This window comes from Priceomyces carsonii (assembly GCF_900007245.1).
Source record: "Priceomyces carsonii strain CBS4050 genome assembly, scaffold: Debaryomyces_carsonii_scaffold_6, whole genome shotgun sequence".
Classification (NCBI taxonomy): Eukaryota; Fungi; Ascomycota; class Pichiomycetes; order Serinales; family Debaryomycetaceae; genus Priceomyces; species Priceomyces carsonii.
Genome location: NW_026946679.1, coordinates 1,162,447 through 1,184,608, shown reverse-complemented (window position 1 = coordinate 1,184,608; position 22,162 = coordinate 1,162,447). Strand labels below are relative to the sequence as shown.

General features: G+C 37.4%; 9 protein-coding genes across 9 annotated transcripts; 5 read left to right on the top strand and 4 right to left on the bottom strand.

The window, feature by feature from the left end:
* Positions 1–495: 495 nt before the first annotated feature.
* PRCAT00005687001 (uncharacterized protein) lies at positions 496–747 on the top strand (the record flags this gene model as incomplete). Its single annotated transcript, XM_062955775.1, has 1 exon — positions 496–747. One exon carries the CDS (start codon positions 496–498, stop codon positions 745–747), a length of 252 nt encoding a protein of 83 aa, XP_062812345.1.
* A 140-nt stretch (positions 748–887) lies between these two features.
* Positions 888–2,324, bottom strand: UAP1 (UDP-N-acetylglucosamine diphosphorylase; the record flags this gene model as incomplete). The annotated part of the gene is made up of 1 exon (XM_062955774.1): positions 888–2,324. One exon carries the CDS (start codon positions 2,322–2,324, stop codon positions 888–890), a length of 1,437 nt encoding a protein of 478 aa, XP_062812344.1.
* Positions 2,325–2,751: 427 nt separating this feature from the next.
* ECM331 (Ecm331p) lies at positions 2,752–4,002 on the bottom strand (the record flags this gene model as incomplete). Its single annotated transcript, XM_062955773.1, has 1 exon — positions 2,752–4,002. The coding sequence occupies one exon, from the start codon at positions 4,000–4,002 to the stop codon at positions 2,752–2,754; it is 1,251 nt and encodes a 416-aa protein (XP_062812343.1).
* Positions 4,003–5,121: 1,119 nt separating this feature from the next.
* On the top strand, positions 5,122–9,833 carry INT1 (Int1p; the record flags this gene model as incomplete). Its single annotated transcript, XM_062955772.1, has 2 exons — positions 5,122–5,149; positions 5,269–9,833. The coding sequence occupies 2 exons, from the start codon at positions 5,122–5,124 to the stop codon at positions 9,831–9,833; spliced, it is 4,593 nt and encodes a 1,530-aa protein (XP_062812342.1).
* Positions 9,834–9,976: 143 nt separating this feature from the next.
* On the top strand, positions 9,977–10,924 carry PRCAT00005683001 (cleavage polyadenylation factor subunit; the record flags this gene model as incomplete). The annotated part of the gene is made up of 1 exon (XM_062955771.1): positions 9,977–10,924. One exon carries the CDS (start codon positions 9,977–9,979, stop codon positions 10,922–10,924), a length of 948 nt encoding a protein of 315 aa, XP_062812341.1.
* Positions 10,925–11,087: 163 nt separating this feature from the next.
* On the bottom strand, positions 11,088–12,275 carry TIF5 (translation initiation factor eIF5; the record flags this gene model as incomplete). Its single annotated transcript, XM_062955770.1, has 1 exon — positions 11,088–12,275. The coding sequence occupies one exon, from the start codon at positions 12,273–12,275 to the stop codon at positions 11,088–11,090; it is 1,188 nt and encodes a 395-aa protein (XP_062812340.1).
* A 192-nt stretch (positions 12,276–12,467) lies between these two features.
* Positions 12,468–13,823, bottom strand: PRCAT00005681001 (uncharacterized protein; the record flags this gene model as incomplete). The annotated part of the gene is made up of 1 exon (XM_062955769.1): positions 12,468–13,823. The coding sequence occupies one exon, from the start codon at positions 13,821–13,823 to the stop codon at positions 12,468–12,470; it is 1,356 nt and encodes a 451-aa protein (XP_062812339.1).
* Positions 13,824–14,451: 628 nt separating this feature from the next.
* Positions 14,452–17,601, top strand: PRCAT00005680001 (uncharacterized protein; the record flags this gene model as incomplete). Its single annotated transcript, XM_062955768.1, has 1 exon — positions 14,452–17,601. The coding sequence occupies one exon, from the start codon at positions 14,452–14,454 to the stop codon at positions 17,599–17,601; it is 3,150 nt and encodes a 1,049-aa protein (XP_062812338.1).
* Positions 17,602–18,288: 687 nt separating this feature from the next.
* GRR1 (SCF ubiquitin ligase complex subunit) lies at positions 18,289–20,394 on the top strand (the record flags this gene model as incomplete). The annotated part of the gene is made up of 1 exon (XM_062955767.1): positions 18,289–20,394. One exon carries the CDS (start codon positions 18,289–18,291, stop codon positions 20,392–20,394), a length of 2,106 nt encoding a protein of 701 aa, XP_062812337.1.
* Positions 20,395–22,162: the final 1,768 nt, after the last annotated feature.

Here is a 22,162-nt window from a genome sequence, read left to right as displayed (position 1 = left end):
AAAAATGTGGAAGCAATAATACAGCACTAACGATTGCTGTGTTCTATTGATCTTAAGATTGACCGATCTAAATTCAATATCGACAGATCAGTAATTTGAAATTCCGTTTTCTTTCTCGATACCGAAGCTGTGGCGTATATGTATCTGTGGGATCCAAAGAAAAAAAGATTTGATCTTCTTGAAGATGTGATCCAGGCGCCTTATTTTGGAGTGTTTCAGGACACCCAGATCATGATATCTTCGGTATATATATATTGAAGGTCGCATTTACTGATACACTTTTTGTTAGTGTTGCATAATTGCTATCGCTTTATTTGGAAGTTTTTTTTATTTATTAGAAACTATCAAATATCTTGCCAACTCTGAAAATTACCAGCCATGGTTAATGTATTAGACTTCGTTTGTGTAGGCATATATAAATATATATTTAGAAGGTGCGATTTCTATCAATCAGGCTCAAGTAAATTAACGTAATACTAACCGAAAACTTTTAATATGTTGTTCAAATCTTTCAGTTTCATGATATTACTACTCTTTATTTTTGCAACAGTGAATTCCATGGTCTTGAAGCAGCAAATGACTTTTCTGGAAAGAAAAGAGGTTATTCAGAAAAGAACTCATCCAGAAAAAATCTTGATTAAAAAAAGAGCAGGGTCCTGCAAAACGAGATCATCATCTAGTGCCAGCGTGACAACTACTTCAACGGATTTTCCAGATGTCTCATTTTCTACTGAAACGACTACTTAGAAAGCATATATGTCTTTGGTAAAGTTTAATAAATTAGCAAGGTAGAGACTATTTACAATAGAAATATTGAAGATGTAGAATGCTGCTGCTGTTAAATAATGTTTGAAATTAAAAATATGTGTGTTTACATCAAATGTCATTCAAACTTGATCTCCATTTTTATAATGCTTTCCTTTGACAAATGCTAGTCCCTCACCAGCATAACTTGATAAAGAACTAACCTCCACAAGACCACCCTCTTCAACAATGCCTCCATTTTCTTTCACCCATTTAGTTCCTAAGCCAAGATAGTGTTTTCTGCAAGTAGATGGTGTATCATTCAATGCTGCATCAGAATTCTTAAGTGGAGAAAATTCTTCTGCCCTGTCTACCTCGAGACAGCCAAACTTCAGAAGCTCTATTGATGGAAAGACATCAAAAATAAACTGTTCCAATTTAATGCCATTAGGTTCTTCAGGTTTATAGGGTTTTCCAGAGCAATCAATAGTTAAAATTTTCTTTTTTGCAATATGAAATGGCAAATAGTCCTGAGAAGAAATCCATTTTGGAATATACCTCTTCAATAAATCGACCGAATAGTAATGGTTTACTATATTAGCAGCTCGCAAAAATAATTTTGAAGGTTCATTAGGATCCATTTCATTACTAAGTTCGCTGGATATCTCACTATACTCAATGACACATGGTCTCTCCTTATCTTTATCTAGGACAATCAATCCGACCTTTTCGCTCGCATCTCTTTTCCTGACGACTTTAGTTCCCAATTCGAGATCTTTAGAGATGGCAAAACCCAAAAATATGGGATCAGCAACTTTGACTAAGGAGTTATCAACACAATACATATGAATGTGCTTGATGCCTCTTTTTTCTATATCTTCTAAGATTCCATTTTTGGACATTGCCTTGTATAAGCCTCCATTTCCATCCGGAGATACGCATATCTTATCTTCAGCCTGTAACAACATCTTGGATCCATCAAGGGTAAAACACGGAAGTGTTCCTTGATCGAAAAAGACAACCTGATCTTTCTTCAAACCAAAGTAATTGTGTTCGCCGAAAAATTTTTCAGTTGGATGTCTTGTTGGACCACTGGTCATTATGTACCATTGGAGATGGGGCGAACTAGATGGAAACTTAACCTTAGCCAACTGCTGAATTTTTAAGATCTTTTCAGCCTGGATTTGGAACAACGATTTGTTAGATGGAAGACCAACATTGTAGCAACCTTTTGGATCTGAAGACCCTAATCTCGTGCCTTGTCCTCCCGCCATCAACAAGATGCCAACTTCATTGTTTGAAATTGCCTTCAACCCTATATCATTCCATTCTTTTTTTGTTTTATTATCAAAATCGAGAGTAGATGCCGTTGCAGTATCAGGAAGCTGAGTAACCGCTCTTGCCAGAGAGCAACCAGGTGAAAACTTGATAGCTTTTTGGACAGTTTCAACTAGCTTCAGAGGATCTTCGATTGCCGAAAGTTGATTTAAAAATTTTTTTTGGCGTTCCTCCGTAAGAGAATCAAAGAACTTGAAGAGATGTCCTTGGTTGGCACTCTTGAAACGTTCAATTAAAGACATTTTGTTGGCAGAAACTTACTAGTCACAATGATATCAGGACCAAAGTACCGAGTACTCTATATTTTTTTCAGAAGCACAAAAGAAAGCCTTTGAAGTTTGATGGATTGCAATCGCGTTTAACTGATTATAAATTCTTTCGTGCTACTTAAAGAGCTCTTAAAGTATTTTACTTGTCCTGATCTGGTCGAAAATTATTTATAGCTATCGCGTAAGTAGGGGCAATTAAACTGAAATTGGAAAAAATGTAAACATCAAGTGAAAAGGCATTGGTCGAGATCAAATTTCAATCGAAGGCAAGAACTTAAATTATTAACTTACTCGGTATTTCAGGGTCAAAAATGAAAAACGATTCTAGAGCATGCAGAGTAATCTATATTCTCTTTTCAATTTCTACGAACAATTTCACAAACTAGGGTATAATATTAAGTTACAAAATGAAGGATAAAGAGTAACCCAATGCTGCAAACAAAATCGTTGCTTTGCTGAATAAAGAGGTTGCATCAGATGATTTTGAAGAGGAAGAAGAAGAAGATGATGACGACGATGAGCTTGAACCATCTGATCCAGAGGAAGAGTCGTAGGCGCCAGACCCAGAAGCCTCTGACAGCGAACTTGAAGAAGAACTTGTCTTTTTCTTGCCGTGTTTGCAAGTGTACTTATGACCTTCTATTTTCTTTTTGCTATGCAAAGAATCGAACTCCTTACAGTCGAACTCTGATGAAGTTGACGCTACTGTAAAATCACCATCGACTTCCTTTAATGCCGGCAAGGTAAAGTTATCAAACTTTCCATTGATATTTACTGCACCTTTGACTGTTTTTAGCTTCTTTAACGCATTCTCCATGTCCACTAAGTCAGAATTGTTATAAATACGTAACTCTCCTCCAATAGATTCTAGATGACTGAAATCAAATTCAGTCATATCATCATTTGCAAAGAGTTGCAAGGAGCCTCCAACCTTTTCTAAATTATCAAGTTCTAATGATTCAAATGTATTATAACCCAAAACAACAGTCCCATTAACTGAAGTCAAGTTCTGGGCTGACAAGCTAGATACGTCCTGAATGGTCAAGTTTGATGCCCATTTTAAGTTATCCAACTTGATCTCGGCATCATCACTATTGAAACTTAATATTAAGTTCTCAGATGCTGATTCTAAAGCTAGATCAATGGTTGAGATATTTTTGTTATTGTTAATATTAAAAGTCCCAGCCTGTTCTAAATTGAACCCATCCAAAGAGCTTAAAGCGGTATCCGAAATCTCTAGGTAATCGACCTTAGAAAGTGGTTTCTGAAGGTTCAAAACGGCAAACGACGGTAACGAAATTAAAGATAATTGTGCAACTTCAGACAAAGAAGAAAAATCAATGGTATGCAATTGTGTATAGGCTTGAACCTTCAAAGAACCTGAAACTTTCTCCAACTTATTTAAATTGATATCTGTTACTGAAGAAGAATTAAAAAAGTCAATGTCTGCAGCAATTTCCTCGACAGAGCTCAAATCTATAGAAGTAATTTCATCACCCGAAACTTCAATGCTCCCACTTAAAGTTGAACAAGAACTCAACTCAGAGACGGCAGAGGCAGCCGTGATCGTAGTCTTAAAGGAACAGGAATTGTCAGCTTGGGCCGGAACCAACAACACAGCTATTATTGTATAAATGAAAAATTTCAACATGCTAGAGTTCAAGGACAGGACTATCGACGACAAACTTCCAGACGAAACTTTCTGCAATTCGAAAACAAAACTACGAAACCATTTTGTACTTGGCGTGAATTCAGCTTTTTATATTCAACCTTAATAAATGCAAACATGAAATGCATTATCCGTCAACTCACCAAGGCTCTAAAGTTTGAATGCACCATGCTTATTTTCCCAACTTTGATCCAATCGTTCTAGCTCAACGCTCAAAAAATGTATCAAAAATTAGGCTCTTTAAGGTAACCGTCTCCTTTACATTCTAGTTTATTTCGATATGTTTATTTATAATGTATTGTCACGTCTCGTGGCGCGTTGAAGATTTCGCGTCATAGATGAAAGCAGTGTGAGCCAGGAACAAAAGACACAATATCGATAAAAGACATCATAGTATAACACAGCCCGTTAACAAGCTTAATGGGGCAACAAAAGTAGACCAAATAGATAATAAGGATGTCGTCTCATAAAGTGAAATTGTACCTTAGTAAAACTGAGCCCCCATGGTGCTGTCATTAACCTACCGATGCAGGTCAGAGTGTGCAACCTTGGGAGACTCTAAAAAGATATGTAGAAAATAAATAGGGAAGTTTGGGTCAAGTTTCATAGGTTCTTTGCTTTCATCAGTCAATATTTAAAAGGTTCATTATGAGTAAAAGAAGAGCACCTTGCTTTGTGGTTTAAATATCTTAAAACATCTATACAAGTCCGGTGTATATTAAAAAATGGCTAGAAGTATCATATATCATACTCTCGTACTATCCCTTTCTTACTCTTAACGAATATGACTACATCTTTTCTTTTATTGATATCTTTGTCACTTCGTTCTCTGAAACCGAGAGCTCGTGACTAAAATAGAACGTCTCATTAGTCAACTTTCGACATTAAGAAGACACAAAACGACATTTCCTTTAACGGAAAAAAGGAATCAAAACATAAACAAAGACTTCACTTTTTACATCAACCTGGCTAAAGGGTGTGGTCATAAACAAAGAAATAAGAAACCCTTTTATCTTTAAGGCTGACTGCACGATGTCTTCACTATCAAAGGAAGCTGAAGAAATTCAGTATTCAACTCTGAAGAGCGTGCTGACTCATAATATGGAGTTCTTGCTGAGCAAAGAGAGTGGTAAGTGTTCCTACCATTAACCAAGGATATCAATGTGAAGCATTATTGTTGCACTTTGATATTCACTGAGATTACAAGATATTTCAGCATACTAACGACTTTATGTCAAGATTTTCCAGGATCATTGAATACTGATATCAAACCTGAGAAAGTAGATGACCGCCTAGTCAATAATAACACTGATATAAGTTTATCTACCAAAACATCGGAAGGTATACCTACAAATGATCAAATTCACAATGAAGTACTTTCATCGAAAGAGTTCAATTCTAGCTCTGAGACATGCATTACTGATGAAGAAGTTGCAAATGACGCGTCAGATGTATTGGACCGAAATTTTAATTGCTCTAATCCTGGGGATTTAAAGAAAACGATAGAAAAATCAAAAGAAGAGGTATTTTTGGAAAACGTTGCGTCTTCAGAACCTGTCTTAGAAGATTCTGCCCGGAACTATGTAAACTCCTCCCCAAATAAATCCATTATGAAGAGAACTAATTCCAGCTCCCCAAGAAAGAGTGTTGTTTTCACAAGTTCAAACCCCGAGATACACCATTATCCTGATTCGGGAAATGCCTCAGTACTATCTGCTGACGATAAGGTCTCCGTGCCCTATATGATGAGTCACGAATGGAACGAATTAAATAACAAATCAAGCTCAGATGGCGAAGGCTCCACCCCACCAGCGCCGCCGCCCCATACTTCATCTAGTTTCACATCACTATTAAGTTCAGGAGCCAAAGATGACATCGATATCTCGTCATTAAATGATATAAGATTAAAACAGGGGAAATTTAGTAACTTATCATTAAATGAAAAAATGGACATTTACCTATCTTCAAAAAACAATCGAGACGATTTGGACGAACAATTAAGTAATCTTCAGAATGCTATGAAACATAAGGCTGATTATAATATTAATCATTTGTCATTTGGCCTTCAAAAGATGGATGAGGATATTGAGAATCCTCTTGACTCGCTTAGCAGAAACTCAGAAATTCAATTAAGGTCTTCAGGTTCATCGCAATCCTCATTGCAATCTTTAAAAGACACAAATAGAACACTAGAATCGATCAATCTTACAGACAAAAATAAGGGGTTACAAGTTCATGATGGAGTAAAAGGCTTCTCAAACGAATTCATGGAATCACTTCTTCCTACGTCCCAAGAGAAGCTTGAGGGTGGTGACACTGAGCAGTTGACAAAGAAAGAAGACAAATCGGAATCATCAGATAATGATATTTTTCATGATTCTTTCAATGACAACACCGAGCAGATTATAATGAATTTGTTAAAAAGTAATAAAATTAACGAGTCTAGTGAAGAAATGGATGCCGTTTCAAGAACTTCATATGGTGGATCATCATTGGCGGAGATAAAAGAGAAGCCTTGTGTTGTGAATGCATCAAATTCACCGCGAGTTGCAATCAAGACAGAAATGCATGAGAAAGGAGAAGAGAAGCAATTATACTCTTCAACAGATCCAGGCATCAAGAAAGAGTATTGCATAAAGTCAGCGTCTTCGATGAACTCTGAAGTATGTGCAAAATATACTAAGGATGAAAAGCTTGATCCAGACGCGCCTCAGACTGATGAAATCACAAAGTTTGATAATTCCAAAAGCACCGACACGGATGAATCCAATTTTTCGGCGCAGTTCTCGCTTAGATTTCATATGGATAGTGATTGGAAACTTGAGGATAGCAACGATGGGGACAGGGAAGATAATGAGGACACAACAAATATATGCCAGCCGAATGTTCAAGTTGAAATGATGCCACCGAAAATGCCGATAACAAAATCGAAGGGAACTCCAATGACGTCAAGTGAATCAATCCAAGAATTTATGGATGCGTCTGACGACCTCACGAAACGTATTTCTGAGCAAAAACTAAAAATTGATGAGGCAATTGATGCTACAATACCGCCTTCGCCAATTCAGGAGATGGAAGAGGCAAGGCTTACCAGTCTGGTAGAGGATGGTACTGAAATATTGGCTAATTCGTCAAATATAGCGCCTCCGAATGGAATTGCTCTACCTCTAGTTGAAATCAATAATAATTCTTTTGATGATTTTACTAGACACTTAAACTCAACTTTGAATACCTATGAAGAATCATTGTCCGCCGAACATGATCAAGAATCCAAGCAAGTTGATTTTATTACCATATGGCGTTCACAAAGAAAACAGAGAAGGGATTCTCAAAAGGACCATACCCAAAATGTTTATAATTTATCAGTCTTAGGTTCACCATCTCAATCCTCATATGTATCGAAACTTATACAACCCGCCAACAAAAAACTCAAAGAGGTCAATGTCATGTCAAGAAGAATAATAAGTCCGGACTTTGAGGACCTCAATGTCAGTGGGTTTTTACCTGAAATATCTGAAGACTCTGGCTTTGAAGGAAAATTTAGAAACATTATAGATAGAAGCACAACCATCAATCTGTTTCACCTGTCCAAGCCTTCAAGTGACCGCTTAGACACTAGAAACATATTGGCGACTAAAGATTCAAGCTATTTGCAAGACGAAAACAGTCGCCAAGAGTTAAGCAAAAAGAGAATTCCTTTGAGAGTTAATACGAACTTCTCTATTCAGCAACCTGCTCAGAAGCCTCAAGCAGAGACTCGTCCATCGAAATTTAAGGTTCCGTCTTTTGAAATAAAAAGAACAGCTTCTCTTTTATCTCCTAGGAACCAATATAACGATATTTTTGAGGATTTGATCGGCCCACCAACCATCAAAAGTGAAGGCATGAAAACTCTACCTAGCATGGACAGGGATGATATAAAAAGAATCTTGAGCGCTAAGCAGGTGCTTACTCAAAATGAATATTCTAATATCAAGTTAAAAGATATACGACCTCAGAAAAATTCTATTGTTCAACCAAACAACGAATATGAGGATCTACATTTACATGCCTCAATATATGACACCTCTACAGATAGCTCTGTATTAGGAGATGGAAGAACTTCTAGATTTGAGCTTTCAAAGGTGCAAAATAATCAAATATTAGGCGGCTTCGGTACTCTCAACGAGGATTCTAGTAATGCTAATTCGATCATTTCGTCTCAAAAGTCAATTCCACCCAAGGTAATGACACATGGCAATCAAAGCTTCCCCGAACCTGAGTCAGAATTTATAGGTTCTCCGGAAAAACCTTCTACAATTTTTAAGACTCCCCCGCTGTCGACGCTGACCGCTGATTTAATCGGACACTGTGACACGAAAACGAAGGATTTAAGCCCTATTAATAGTCTTCCTCAAGTGGAGTTACCGCATACCCCAATTGGGCCAAAAATTCCCCAAACACCAACGGGCCTGCCTCTTAGATCTAACAAATCTAAACCTATAAAAATTGGATCTCCGTTGAAACTAGTGAAGGACGGTAATTCCGTTACCGCCGTAGAACTTATAAAATCCCCTAAGAGCCATTCCAAACATAATTCTTTTAGTGGTAAGGAACTTTTGAACTCGAAGCTTAGAGAATCACAGGGATCAGTCGACGAGAAGGAACATAAGCATGCCATTAGCACCGTTTCTGTTCCTTCCAATATACTTAATACTACAAAGGAGTCAAATGACATAGAAAATTCAGCACCTGTCGCTCCTGGTTTAAAGGAAAGAGGAAAATTATTTTTAAGAGTTATCGCATTGAAAGGAATTCAGTTACCAGACATTAGACAACACAACGCCGACTTCTCGGTGACTTTAGACAATGGCGTCCATTGTATAAAAACTCCCAGTTTCAAAATGGAAACTAATCATGCATTGATTGGAAAGGAGTTCGAAATGACTGTTGGCCATTCTCTTCAATTTATATTGACTATGAAATCAAACTATGAGAGGCCAAGAGGAAAACTCGTAGAAGTGAAGGAGAGGAGAATTGTGAAATCAAAAAATAAATTGAGTAGAATGTTCGGCTCGAAAGACATCATTACGACAACACGGTTTGTACCGACCCAAGCTAGCGACTCATGGGGCTCAAAAATTGCACAAGATGGTTCATTTGCGAGATGCTATATTGACATGCTGCAATACGAGGATCAAATTACGGCGAAAGCATGTAATTTTGACATAGCCTGCTTTAATGAATGGGAAACAATCAGCAAAAATCAAGAGATTAAGAGGGTCAACCCCTACAGGATTTGTATGCTAGAAGTGAAAATGCTATTCATTCCTAGAACGGACCAAAATGAAGCATTACCGACAAGTATTAAAGCTGCGTATGATTGTATCGACGAATTAAAAGAAGAAGTTGGTCTCAGCTACGAAGGCTATTTAGATCAAGAGGGTGGCGACTGTGAGACATGGAAAAGAAGGTATTTCAAGCTTAGCGGCACTTCTCTTATAGCGCATAGTGAGTATACCCATAAAACCAGGGCAAAGATAAACTTGGCTAAAGTTGTTAATGTCATTTATATTGATAAAGAAAATTTGAATAACTCCTCTCCAAATTATAGGAATTTCAGCGATGTTCTTTTGATGGATCAAGTGTTCAAGTTGAAATTTGCAAATGGCGAAATTATTGATTTTGGCTGTCCTGTTAGGTCCGAAAGGCTACATTGGATTTCTTTATTTGAAAAGATTATCCATAGAAATAAACTCCGTCATCAGCCCTGGGCTAAATTAATGATGGGAGAAATTGATTCATCACGTCACGCTTATAGTAACTTAATTTAATATATTGTAAACTTTGTACGACACAATAAACATACAATTAAACTATAACCACCTGTATATAGCCAGAACTGCCTACACATACAAATTAACTGGCTTGAAGAGAAAGAACTCAGATCAATGAGACGGGCAGAATATCAGAAAACATGGATGACGAGGAAGCATATCTATATGGGTCAGATGACGAAGATTCTGTACCGCAGAAGAAACAGAAGGTTGAAAGTAGTGAAACGACTGATGAAACATCAAGAGCAGAAAAAGAAAAAGGACATGATTTAGAGGAAAAAGAGGAAGACAGTGGCGAGAATGATGGGGATACTTCAGAGGAAGACTCTGACGATGATATTGATATAATTATTGGGGATGCACCAAAGACTTCTGACTCTGTGACTACTTCTGGTCCTCAGAATGACACGATGAGCGCTTTAACCGATGTGGATGACGAGGACAACAAAAGATCTATTACAACAATAGTTTCAAACGATCAAATTGGAAAACAGTCTACTATAAATATAAACGAGGTAGCACAGCTTGATGGAAAGCCTTTGACACAGGTTGATCTTGAAAAATTGAAAGATAAACCATGGAGGTTTCCCGGTGCTGATATTTCGGATTATTTTAACTACGGTTTTGACGAATTCACATGGACAGCTTATTGCTGTAAGCAGGACAAATTAAGAGGCGAATTCAATCCACAGAAGGTTATGGCCCAATTACTAAACAGTGGGCTTCCACAACAAGGCTCTGGAACTCCAAAGGCATCAAATATGTCTCCACCAGTTGGTATGCCACCGATGGGTATGATGCCTCCCGGAATGCCTCCTATGGGAATGATGCCTCCTAATATGCCAAATATGCCAAACATGCCAAGCATGCCAAACATGCCAAACATGCCAAACATGCCAAACATGCCAAACATGCCAAATATGCCAAGCATGTCAAACATGCCGAACATGCCACCGTCGATGCATGGGCTCCCTAATATGCCCAATTTGCCTAACATGCCAAATTTCATGAATGGAAATAATAATGGTAATTTTGGACTCCCGCCGCCGCCACCACCACCCCCTTCTAATTCTGCTCAAAGAAAATAATTAATAAAATGCCTTCAAAATAGTTATGATATATCGAATGGCGATGTCACATAATAATTATCATAGAACTTTGTAGTAATTATAATATATATAGATATTTAAGACTATTGTTAAATTGATTGATAGAAGTGCAAATGATTCTGAAAATGAAGGACTAATTCTTCTATTCGTCGTCACTTTCTTCTTCAGCTTCTTTCAACCACTTGATGAAAGGTTTAGCCACTTTACGAACTTTTTTGGAGATTTCCTTCGGAACATATTTTTTAGAAACCTTTGAGCCCCAGTCTATTATGATCTCTTCATTTATAAGTTCTTTGTCATAAACTTTCATAAGAACTTTAGGGAGTAAAGGAAGTAAATCAGGTTTTTCCAAACCAAAAAATCTTTCCAAACCACCTAGAAATGCTTTCTCGAAACTCGAATCAACAATCAACTTGGCTAACAATCCTAAATGTTCGTCGAGTTGAGTAACTATGTCATCATCAAAGAGTGTTTGTGATAAAACCTGCACAGTTTCAGGATATTCTATAATTTCTAACTCTGCAATCTTTTTGTATATCTCGATATCACTCGGTAAATCCTCCTTTGACTCGGCCGAGGAGTTTAATAACCATTCTCCCAATTGCTCAAATTTAGCTTGTCCCTCATTCAACGCTAAGCCTTCTAATTCTCTAGCTCTGGCATCTATAGCTTCTTGTGACATATCGACTGCCCATTCATCGTCTTTGACTTCTAAAGCTTTCAAGGCAGCAGCTTCTGCATTGATCTTCTTTGTTAACACGTCATCATCAGTTTGGCTTTCTGGAGTCGACTGCTTCCCTGAAGCGATGTCCGAAATCGATTTACCCCCACCAACAACGTTAGCAGATGCCGTAGCAGCCTTCTTTCCCTTCTTGCCTCCTCTTGCACCTTCGGGTGGATTTTTCAAAATATATGAAGTCAACTTCTGACTAGGATCAATGATTGAGATATGTCCACAAGCCTTGCAATCTCTCTGCAAGTTATCCTTACCTTTTATTTGAATTTCTGTTTCCGGATTCTTGCAGTTGCCACACAAAACAAATTTATTGATAAAACCATCCAAGGAGTCTTGCAATTCACTTGCCTCATGAACACCATTAACTAAGTATCTATCTTGATTTTCATCAATATTTGTCTGAGCACCAAGTTCAGACCCGAAATATTTAACAATATAAGCTGGGGGTCTTCCTATTGCTCTAGAAACTTCATTTAAATTTACTATGGCCGTTTTAATACCATTACCTCTACCTTCCACCTTGGATTGGATGGGAGGCATTTTATAACGGTAAAATGGATCCGTGTTATCACGACAAATATTTATAAACGACATATTCAATTAACGTAACTATAAGTTTTTAATAATTATCTTGTTGAAGTATATCAGTAAGTGAAATTTTTTTAGAGATCTTAGACACACTTAATGTCGATTTTGTGTCGAAAAAAGTTTTGTGGCACAAATATTTTTGACTTACTATAGCTTAAAATGATGTTCTAAGTACTATGATCCTCTTATCCTAATGTACTAATAAGAGTTTGTAAACTCATTAGGAAAAGCATTTTGCTTCGATAGTACAATACAACGGTTGCTATGAGAGATGTAGCCTTTTATCTTAGAGCTGCTTATGAAATTCGCGAGAACACATTCAATCTCTTCAATAGGGTAACGAAAACTACGATCACCTAGTCCTTTTTTCATAGTTCCATCGCTAGAGGAACATTCTAATGCAATTTGAAATGCACTTAAATCTATAATATGGTTCGTTTTAGAGTCTGGATGTAGCGACTGAAAATATAATACAGTTTTATGAATGAGTCTTAGGTAACATAATCCCTTCAAGCGTTCAACCAAAAGGTATAAATGCTTCTTGAGCAACAAAACTTCGAATTTTTTTATTGATGCCTCAAAATTAAATAGGTTACCTCTCCGTATTGCTTCAAAAATACTGTCCTTGTAAATGTATCTCAAAATAGGATATTCGTTCCAAACCACTTCCTTAGGGGTTAGACGTTTGTTGTATAGCCGTAATGGTAAGAGAATGAGTAAAATCTTTTCAGTCTGCTTTGTTTTGTTTTCTTTGTAGTAGGTGAGAACGTCCAATGCCTTCATCAACTTTTCCTCACTGTTGTTGAAGTCAGCATCATCCAAAGAAAGTAAAGCACTATAGTAGAGATAGGAAACTGCGTACTTCTTACTAGGCAGAATTCCGTTGAGCTCAGGTAACTGAAACCTTGTGTTCTTTATAACCTTCTCCACGGATTTTGCCAATTCTAGTTTACCCAATTTGAAATATACCTGAATTAAAGCTCCCAAAAAGAAGTATAGATCAACTCTTTTACTTAACTTTAAATCCAAGTTTTTATCATTGAGAGACAATTTGAAAGCCTTGTTGATTGTATTTGCTAGTTCCTCGAGAGAAGATAGTTGTGGCATATCCATTTCCAAATCTTGAAATTCAATTGACTCTTCCTCAGGATTTGTTTGTTGCTTGACCTTATACACTGTAATTAGTTCGGTACACGCGTTTATTAGTGCTGTATTGATCCAGTTAGTCTCAGTATTGGCCGCACGTATGAGATGACCAACCAAATCATTTAATGCATCAAAAGCTTTGCTAATATCCTTCTTGAGATAAACACACCTCATCAACCTAAGATGGGCTCTAACTACCTCCCTGTATACCTCTGGCAAAAGAAACAAATCAAACTCACTTGGTTCTAGATAATTAGCCCTTCTTATACCCTCATTCTGGCCCGGGCTTATCGTCAAGCATAGTCCCAATTTTACACCATCTTTAAAATTAAGTGCCAATGCCACTTGCTGTATATACCCGACTAACTGTGCATGTGGATTGGTGTTCGTATTCGTAGTAGGTTTCATCTTAATCTACACTCATCAGCGTTCATGCTATATCTCAATTTCTTTGTGTTGCGTATCTTACCTGTCTGTGTCGTCTGCGCTCTCTTGTCCACAGGCATGACATCTTCACTTTCTTCGTTGGCTTTGTATCGGAAACTAACTGAGCCTTTTTTTCGCATTCAGGCTGATCATACCTGCATATATTACGTCGAAGGTGCCTAATATAGGGGACTATAATGTCTTTTGAGGAGTCTAAGAGTCAAGACAACGGCTTCCTATTGCTCCTGGCATAATCGGAACGACCACCTTTTATTTCATTTACCCTTACGTACGGGAGTCGATGCGATTACTAAACTTCAATAGTTTTTATTACGTAAGCATAGTATATGTATATTTAGTTGAGCGTAGCACGGAACATGTAGACAGGAATCGCTCAAGCCCCAAATATTGTACCGACTTGGACCAAGAGAGATCATTTTTTTGAACACCTACTTTTTCATAAAAGATTACTCAAAGGTTGGTTGTGTTTTCTATGTGCTTAGGAGATAATTGATACAAATCAAACAAAAGCAGGTTTAACTAGGTAATAAGTTCGAAACTTTAAGTGAGAATACGTTTCGGCAGTGCATACTCAGAGGACAGGAGGACGATGAATAACACTAGTAGTAATCACCACAGCAATAACTATGGCAATAATAGTAATTCAGGGAACAGCAACCCTTCACCGCATTCGATATCGTTGACTCCATCGAACTTGAATGGATTTCAGGGCACAACAAGAAGCAGATCGGGTACTTTGTCGTCTCTTTTGGACACTGTGGGCGGCGGCTCTTCACAGTCTATTCCTGATGCCATGTCCCCGGGAGTCATTGGCCAGGGACAAGATTCCCTTGGGTTGCCAGTTATGGATTCAATTTCTATATCACCATCTCCCAGTAGCTACGCAATGGACAATATGGCAGCTGCCAATGGCGGTACAAGAAGAATGAGATCAGGCTCTTTGTTTTCTACCAATTCGATATGGAATGATGATGTTGTTTTAGGCAACTCGCCATCGCAGTCAAGTGCTGGCATGATAGATACCAACAGCTTGCATTCTTACGATGGCTCCGCGGCTAATGGTGTTTCATCAAACGGTGGAAATAGTTTCTTAAGTCCACTACTTGCTGCCCAAAACTCAACGGCGTCATCTAATGGTATAGCAAATGCGAGCTTGTCAAATACGCACATTGGGCAGCGTAATAGATCTTACACAACGACAGCTGCACTTCCAAATGTCAGTCCTCTACCTACGGTAAATTCAATGGGTGAAATTGTGGATAATTTAAATCCCAGGTTAACATCTTCACAGTTTGCGACACCCTCTGGTATGAATAATGATATGAATTATTTGTTAGACAATCTTATCACTAATATGAATACGAATCCAAATCACTCGAGGAATAGGTCACAAACATATTCAGGTACACCGGTAGTATTCCCGGAAGCAGCATTACAATCTTATTTAACTCAAAACTTAGCCCAGCAAGATCAGCAGCAGCACCACCAACAACAACATCATCATCACCCACATCAGCAACAACAGCAACAGCAACAACAACAACAGCAACATCAGCAACATCAGCATCAGCACCAACAGCAACCACAACAGATTCACCAGCCACAGGGTCAAAGACATAATAATCATGGGCAGCATCCCCATCAAGCTCTGCACCAAGTATTGTCTCATCAGCCTGTTCTCATCGATAACTTTGATTTGGCTCAGGTTTCAATTACAACTAATTTTGAAAACACTAATTTGGGACCAACGAAGTTTATTCTATTTGATAACTTACCACAATTCATCGATTCATTAAAGTTGTGGACCATCTTGAGTAACTCACTCGGGAGTCAAAAGACGTTAGGTGGGGTAAGTAGCTTACGGATGACTCTGACTAATAATTCCAAATTGGCTTTAGTCGAATGTACTAACGTTGAAACTGCTATGAACTTGAAGGCTAATTTCAACCATCTCGAATTGGTACCAGGCGTGATTCTCTATGTTGCTTTTGTCAAGTTAAACGATGACACCGTGTCAAAAGATGAAACTGAGCCAGTCAAAATAAAAACGGATACGAAGAAGAGTCCGATCGATATTTCTTTAAATAGAGATCAGTTGATAGGAGTTGTTGATGCTTTGTCTACTGACCACATCGATATGAGGAAGATTGCATCTATGATCAACATGTCTCTGAATTATCCGAAACTGAATTATCAGGATAATTTTGGACCTTTGCCAGAACCCATTCCATTGCGCCAGTTTGATTCACCAAAGCTCAGAGAGTTACGCAAGAGTCTAGAGAATAATGAAAATGAAACCCTGAACTCTGATTCTGATGAAAGTAATAAACCTTTGACTCAATTAGAACTTGAAGAATTGTGTTTGGCTATGTTGGATGAATTTCCTGAATTATGTTACGACTATCTTGGGAATACGATTGTTCAAAAAATTTTCACTGTGCTTCAATCTCCTTTGATCAAATTGATGATGGTCAAGGAAATAACGCCCTATTTAACCCAACTAGGTATTCATAAGAATGGAACTTGGGCTATACAAAAAATCATTAATTTGTGCGATAGCGACTATCAACAAAAATATTTGATTGGTGTAAGCTTGAAACCATACGCAGTTAAGCTTTTCAATGACCAATTCGGTAATTATGTTTTACAAGGATGTGCAAAATTCGGATCTCCATTTAATGACTTCATATTTGAAGCTATGCTCGATAATTTCATAGAAATCAGTTTTGGGAGGTTTGGAGCACGATGCATCAGAACCATATTGGAAGCTGCCAACGAGACTAAGGCAATATCTGATGAACAAGTTGTTCTTGTCGCAGGTTTGATCGTACTGTTTGCGAACGAATTAGTAGTCAACAGCAATGGCTCTCTTTTAGTCACCTGGTTCTTGGATACTTTTAATGGAAGTGGCACGAAATTTGACAATAGATTTGAACTATTAACAAACAAATTTTTACCCAATTTGAATAAGTTTTGCATACACAAGCTTGCGAGTCTTTCTATTTTAAAAATCTTGAATAATCGTTCCGATCTAAGGCTGAAAAGGGCGATCATGGATACTATTTTTGGCAGGTTTGAGGATTTTGACGGTGTCGAGAGTTCGCGTCCGCCCTCTAAGTTATTAGAGCATATTTTAACGGAGAGTCCCGATAATACCGCAGGTCCCTTGTTCATTTATAAACTATTGTCTAATCCATCATTGCTCACTTTAGATGACAATACAGATCCGGAGTTGAACTCTAAATACCAACTGTTTATTATCATGCAAATTAGAAGGTTGCTACTAGAAGTAAATATTGTTAACTTTCAACCTTATAAAAAGTTGATGGATGAAGTTGGATTATCGAGTACAAGGCTCAACAGATCTACGTCTGTTGGTCGCAAGAATAAGAGAAGCGGAAGGGGATCCAAAATTTCCCACTCTCAACATCCGTACCTGTCTCAAGCTCAATTGACGAATTCTTATGCAAATGCGAATACTGTCAATCAATATCCCTTGCAGTATAATGGCCTGAAGTCATCACAGTTTCCTGCAATGCTTCAACAGCAGCATTTGGTCAACAATGTTCCTATAGCCTCTAATTTTTTGGCTCCACAACTGGGTTATTCGCATCAGCAGTCTCAGGAGCTAGCTATGATGCAACAGTTGGAGCAACTTTCAATCAGCTCTGCATCTATGGGATACAGTGCAAACATGGATTCTACTGGAGTTACCAAACATAGTAACCAGTTTCTTTGATTGAAACCATATGTTCGATAGTGACATCTTGTTGAGCTAATTTAAATTGAGTTACGATTCTAAAAGTCCCAATAGACGCAATTATAAAACAAATGAAAATAAAAAAAAAATTAAACAAAAAGATTGCTTTAGTGAAAATGAATTTCCTTATTCATTTCACTGCTACTGAAGCAAAGCTGTATATACTTATATTATATATTCCACATAATGTTTATAAATGCTCCCTCTTTGCTTAGCTTTTGTTTGTTTGTGTCGTGTATCAACCTGTATATAACCGAATCAGAAATGATTAATGGCGTGAGCCTTTCAGTATCACAATTGACTCCTAAAACCAGTTATTGTGTGACAACAACGACAACCCTTGAGAGCGAGTTAAGCATCACAGCTATAAGTGATTCTACTTGCTGTAATACTGCATAAGGCATTACTTGTGTAAAGACACATTATAAGTGGAAGGATTCATTAAACGCCATCGAAGAAGTCTCAATTTCTAATATTATCGGCTCGAAGCATAGAAGAGGTGAAGAATAAATAATAAGCTAATCTCTAGGAAAGGGATACTCTGGGAACTTTTCTGAAAGTGTTAAAGGAACAACTGAACTGCTTTTTGAGGTTAAGTTCAATTAAGCTCGAATAGTTTCAATTATCATTGAGTGATATCATCGGATCTAGCATAATACCACACAGATGAAGCAATCTTCATATAGCATGAGTTCTGATGAAAAGCCTCACTTAGCCCCTATCTCCAATCTAATACATCATTCGAATGAGAGCGATAAAAGTGATAGATATCAGGATATGGACTTCAAGATGGATATAGATGACCATAATGATTATAACGACTTGAGAAAATCAATAATTGGAAACAGGAGATATTCGGAAACTTTACGATCAAGAAATCGTATCCAGCAGCTCAATTACCAAAATTCGCCTTTATTAATTTTGCCGACAGAGGTACTTCTACAGATCTTCAATCACTTGGAGAGAAAAGACCTTTATTCTTTATTAAGTGTTTGTCATGAATTTGCAGATTTAATTGTAGAAATTCTCTGGTTTCGGCCCAATATGCAAAGCGATAAATCTTTTAAGAAGATTAAGGAGTTAATGGAACTCCCTAGGGACAAGACTCATTGGGATTATCGTTTGTTCATAAAGAGATTAAATCTATCTTTCATGACTAGGCTCGTGGATGACGAACTATTGTCATTATTTGTTGGCTGCCCCCGATTGGAAAGGTTAACCCTTGTAAATTGCACAAAATTATCTCACCGACCTATTACGGCTGTTTTACAGAATTGCTTGAAATTACAATCAATAGATTTGACGGGAGTAACTGATATACACGATGATATAATAAATGCTTTGGCTGAAAACTGTACCGGTCTTCAAGGTCTTTACGCTCCTGGCTGTGGAAATGTTTCCGAGCAGTCAATTATACGGCTACTCAGATCTTGTCCCATGCTCAAAAGAGTTAAATTTAACAATAGTAATAATATTACTGATGAAAGCATAATCAACATGTACGAAAATTGCAAATCTTTAGTCGAAATCGACTTACATAATTGCCCTAACGTCACGGATAAGTATTTGAAATTGATCTTTTTGGAACTATCTCAGTTGAGAGAGTTTCGAATCAGCAATTCAGCAGGAATTACGGACAGATTATTTGAACTTCTTCCGAATGAATTTTATCTTGAAAAATTGCGCATTATCGATATAACAGGTTGTAATGCAATAACCGACAAACTAGTCGAAAAATTAGTTATGTGTGCACCACGGTTAAGAAATGTTGTTTTGTCAAAATGTATGCAGATAACAGACGCCTCTTTAAGAGCATTAAGCCAGCTAGGTAGAAGTTTGCATTATGTTCATTTGGGTCATTGTGGATTAATTACAGATTTTGGAGTAGCTTCATTAGTACGCTCATGTCATAGAATTCAATACATTGATCTTGCATGCTGTTCACAGTTGACAGATTGGTCATTAGTGGAGTTAGCTAACTTACCCAAATTGAGAAGAATTGGTCTAGTGAAATGCAGTTTAATATCCGATAGTGGTATTCTAGAATTAGTTCGGCGCCGGGGGGAGCAAGATTGTTTAGAGAGAGTCCACTTATCTTACTGTACGAATTTGACCATTGGCCCCATATATCTTTTACTCAAAAATTGTCCAAAACTTACGCATCTTTCTCTCACAGGAATTTCAGCATTCTTGAGAAGAGAAATTACCCAATACTGTCGCGATCCCCCTCCAGATTTTAATGAGCATCAGAGAAATTTATTCTGTGTATTTTCTGGACATGGTGTTAATCAATTGAGAAATCATCTAAATCAAATTATGGAAGATAGAGCTCACCATATAGATCATGGGGATATGCATGCGTTATTTCATGAACGAAGAAGAAGATTAATGAATGGCGGTATTGACATGGAAGACGAAGAAATGAATGCATGGGCGAGGCAAAGGGGACTCGGATTATTGAGAAATCCGGAAATCACCAATACAGAAATGGCGGAAATAAACAGAGAAATATTTAGGGAGCTTAATGTCGGGGACATGGGTCCTATTGGTATGAGGGAACACTTTCAAAGATTAGTTAGAGATCACCACCAACAAAGGCTTTTGGAACAGCAAAATCAACAAGAACAACAACAAATAAATCCTCAGAATGCACCTCAAATCATTCAACCGGCAGTATTTCCCAACGATGATGAAATTCCAGTTGTAGAAGATGACGAAGACGTTGATATGGATCAGGGTGCTCTTTTCCCACCAACCCAACCATCTAGCTAAGTCGCGTAAGCTCCGATTTTTTGCTGATACTGCTTTTTTGAAATTTGTAACTTCGAACTTCTTTGGTATAGTACTAAAATTATTTCATTAATTAATCTATTTAAAGAATATGTATTTTAATATCTAATCGGTTTTTGTTACTGGTAGATTTCATCTTCATTACAAACACTCTTCAAAATATACTGCCTTTTCAATATCTCCTTTACTCTGCTAGCCATATTTAAAGTTTCTAAACTTTTCAATTTATGTTGCAAGTGCTTCAACATTCCATCAACATTAGACGATTTAGTGTGATGTTGCATATGTTTTGCGCGAGATACTTGCCGCTTGGGTACCGTAAGCGAATCACTATTCAAACACGTTGTAACGGAATGCGCCCTCCGCAAGTAATGTTTCGGGTCATTGGCATGCACATCCATGTGAAAGGGTTCAGAAGGAATAAATATTTTATTTTTCAGGTATTTCATGGTTTCCAAATTAGGTGATTCAAAAAGCTCACGTTCGAACTTCAGAAAATCTCCATGTATGTTTCGATTTAATTCCGATGAACATGCTAAGCTCTTTAGTAGTCGTCTAGTAACCTTTCGTCTTTCAGAAAACTCCTTACTATTATACTTCTCGTCTAACATCAAAATGTCAAGAGGCTTGCTCCTTTCAACGAGTAACTTTTCCGCGTACGAATGTAATTTGCAATTTAGGTACCGCGTACAGCTAGTCAATCTGGTCGTTTTGACACTGCAAGTAAAATCATTTCTATGCATAAAAATACTTGAATTACCATCCAAATTTATGGTGGTACATTTCTCTGAATGATACACTAGTTTTCTATTTGGTGAAGTTATTGTTGATCTTCCATGTTCTCCTTTTGCAGCTACTTGTGATCGCAATTTGCAGTCGGTATTTTTTCTCTTCAAGATGGATTTAGGTGACGGAACAAAACGCAGAGTTGATCTCATAATACTAAGTAGTTCTCTGGTATTCTTGTCGTCCTTCATGACTAGCTCTTTAGTGTCTTCCTGGTGTACTATATCGTTAACTAACATTGCTACATTTGGTTGAGAGTTTAAATGACGAGCATTCTCTCGGATAGTCTCAAGGCTCATCTCAGTCTTTTTGATATTTCTCCAATCTTCAGAATTATAGCTTTCTGGCCTATCTTCGCCATAAAGATCTAGTTTCCTGTGGTTAGCTTGCCTGATTTTGCACTGTATAGCCGCTCAAGAACTTTTGTGTCCGTCAAAGAAGCATACTTACTAGTCTCCAAATCTCCACAACTGTAAAATTCAAACATAGAGTCAGTATACGTGATTTCATTCAAGGGCTTATTTTTTCAAGGTCTTCATATGTAAGTTGGATGTTCTTGTGAACAATGTCTCTTTTGCATCAAAGGACCGTTTGTCTGCGAAATACACACAGACTTATGTTTTTGTGCCCTAATAGTGGTCTAATCACGTTCTTAGCAGTCGTTTTAATCACCTGACTTATTTTTTGTGCTACTGTAGTTCTGTGTTCTCTGCACGATAATTTTTCACCAAATTTTTACTATCGCGAAAGTCTTTAGCAAAGCCAAGTAGTAAAGAAGTCTTTTTACAAGAAGAAATTTCCTATACTAAAAGCATCACGAATAGTAAGAAATGTAAGTAATTACTTCAGAAACGAGATATATGTGGCACAACGACTAGAGAAGAATTGAAATCTGAGAAAGAGGAAATTAGGCCCAATCAAACTAGAAATCTGTTACTAAGAGGGTGCCGTCATTTTATTTTCA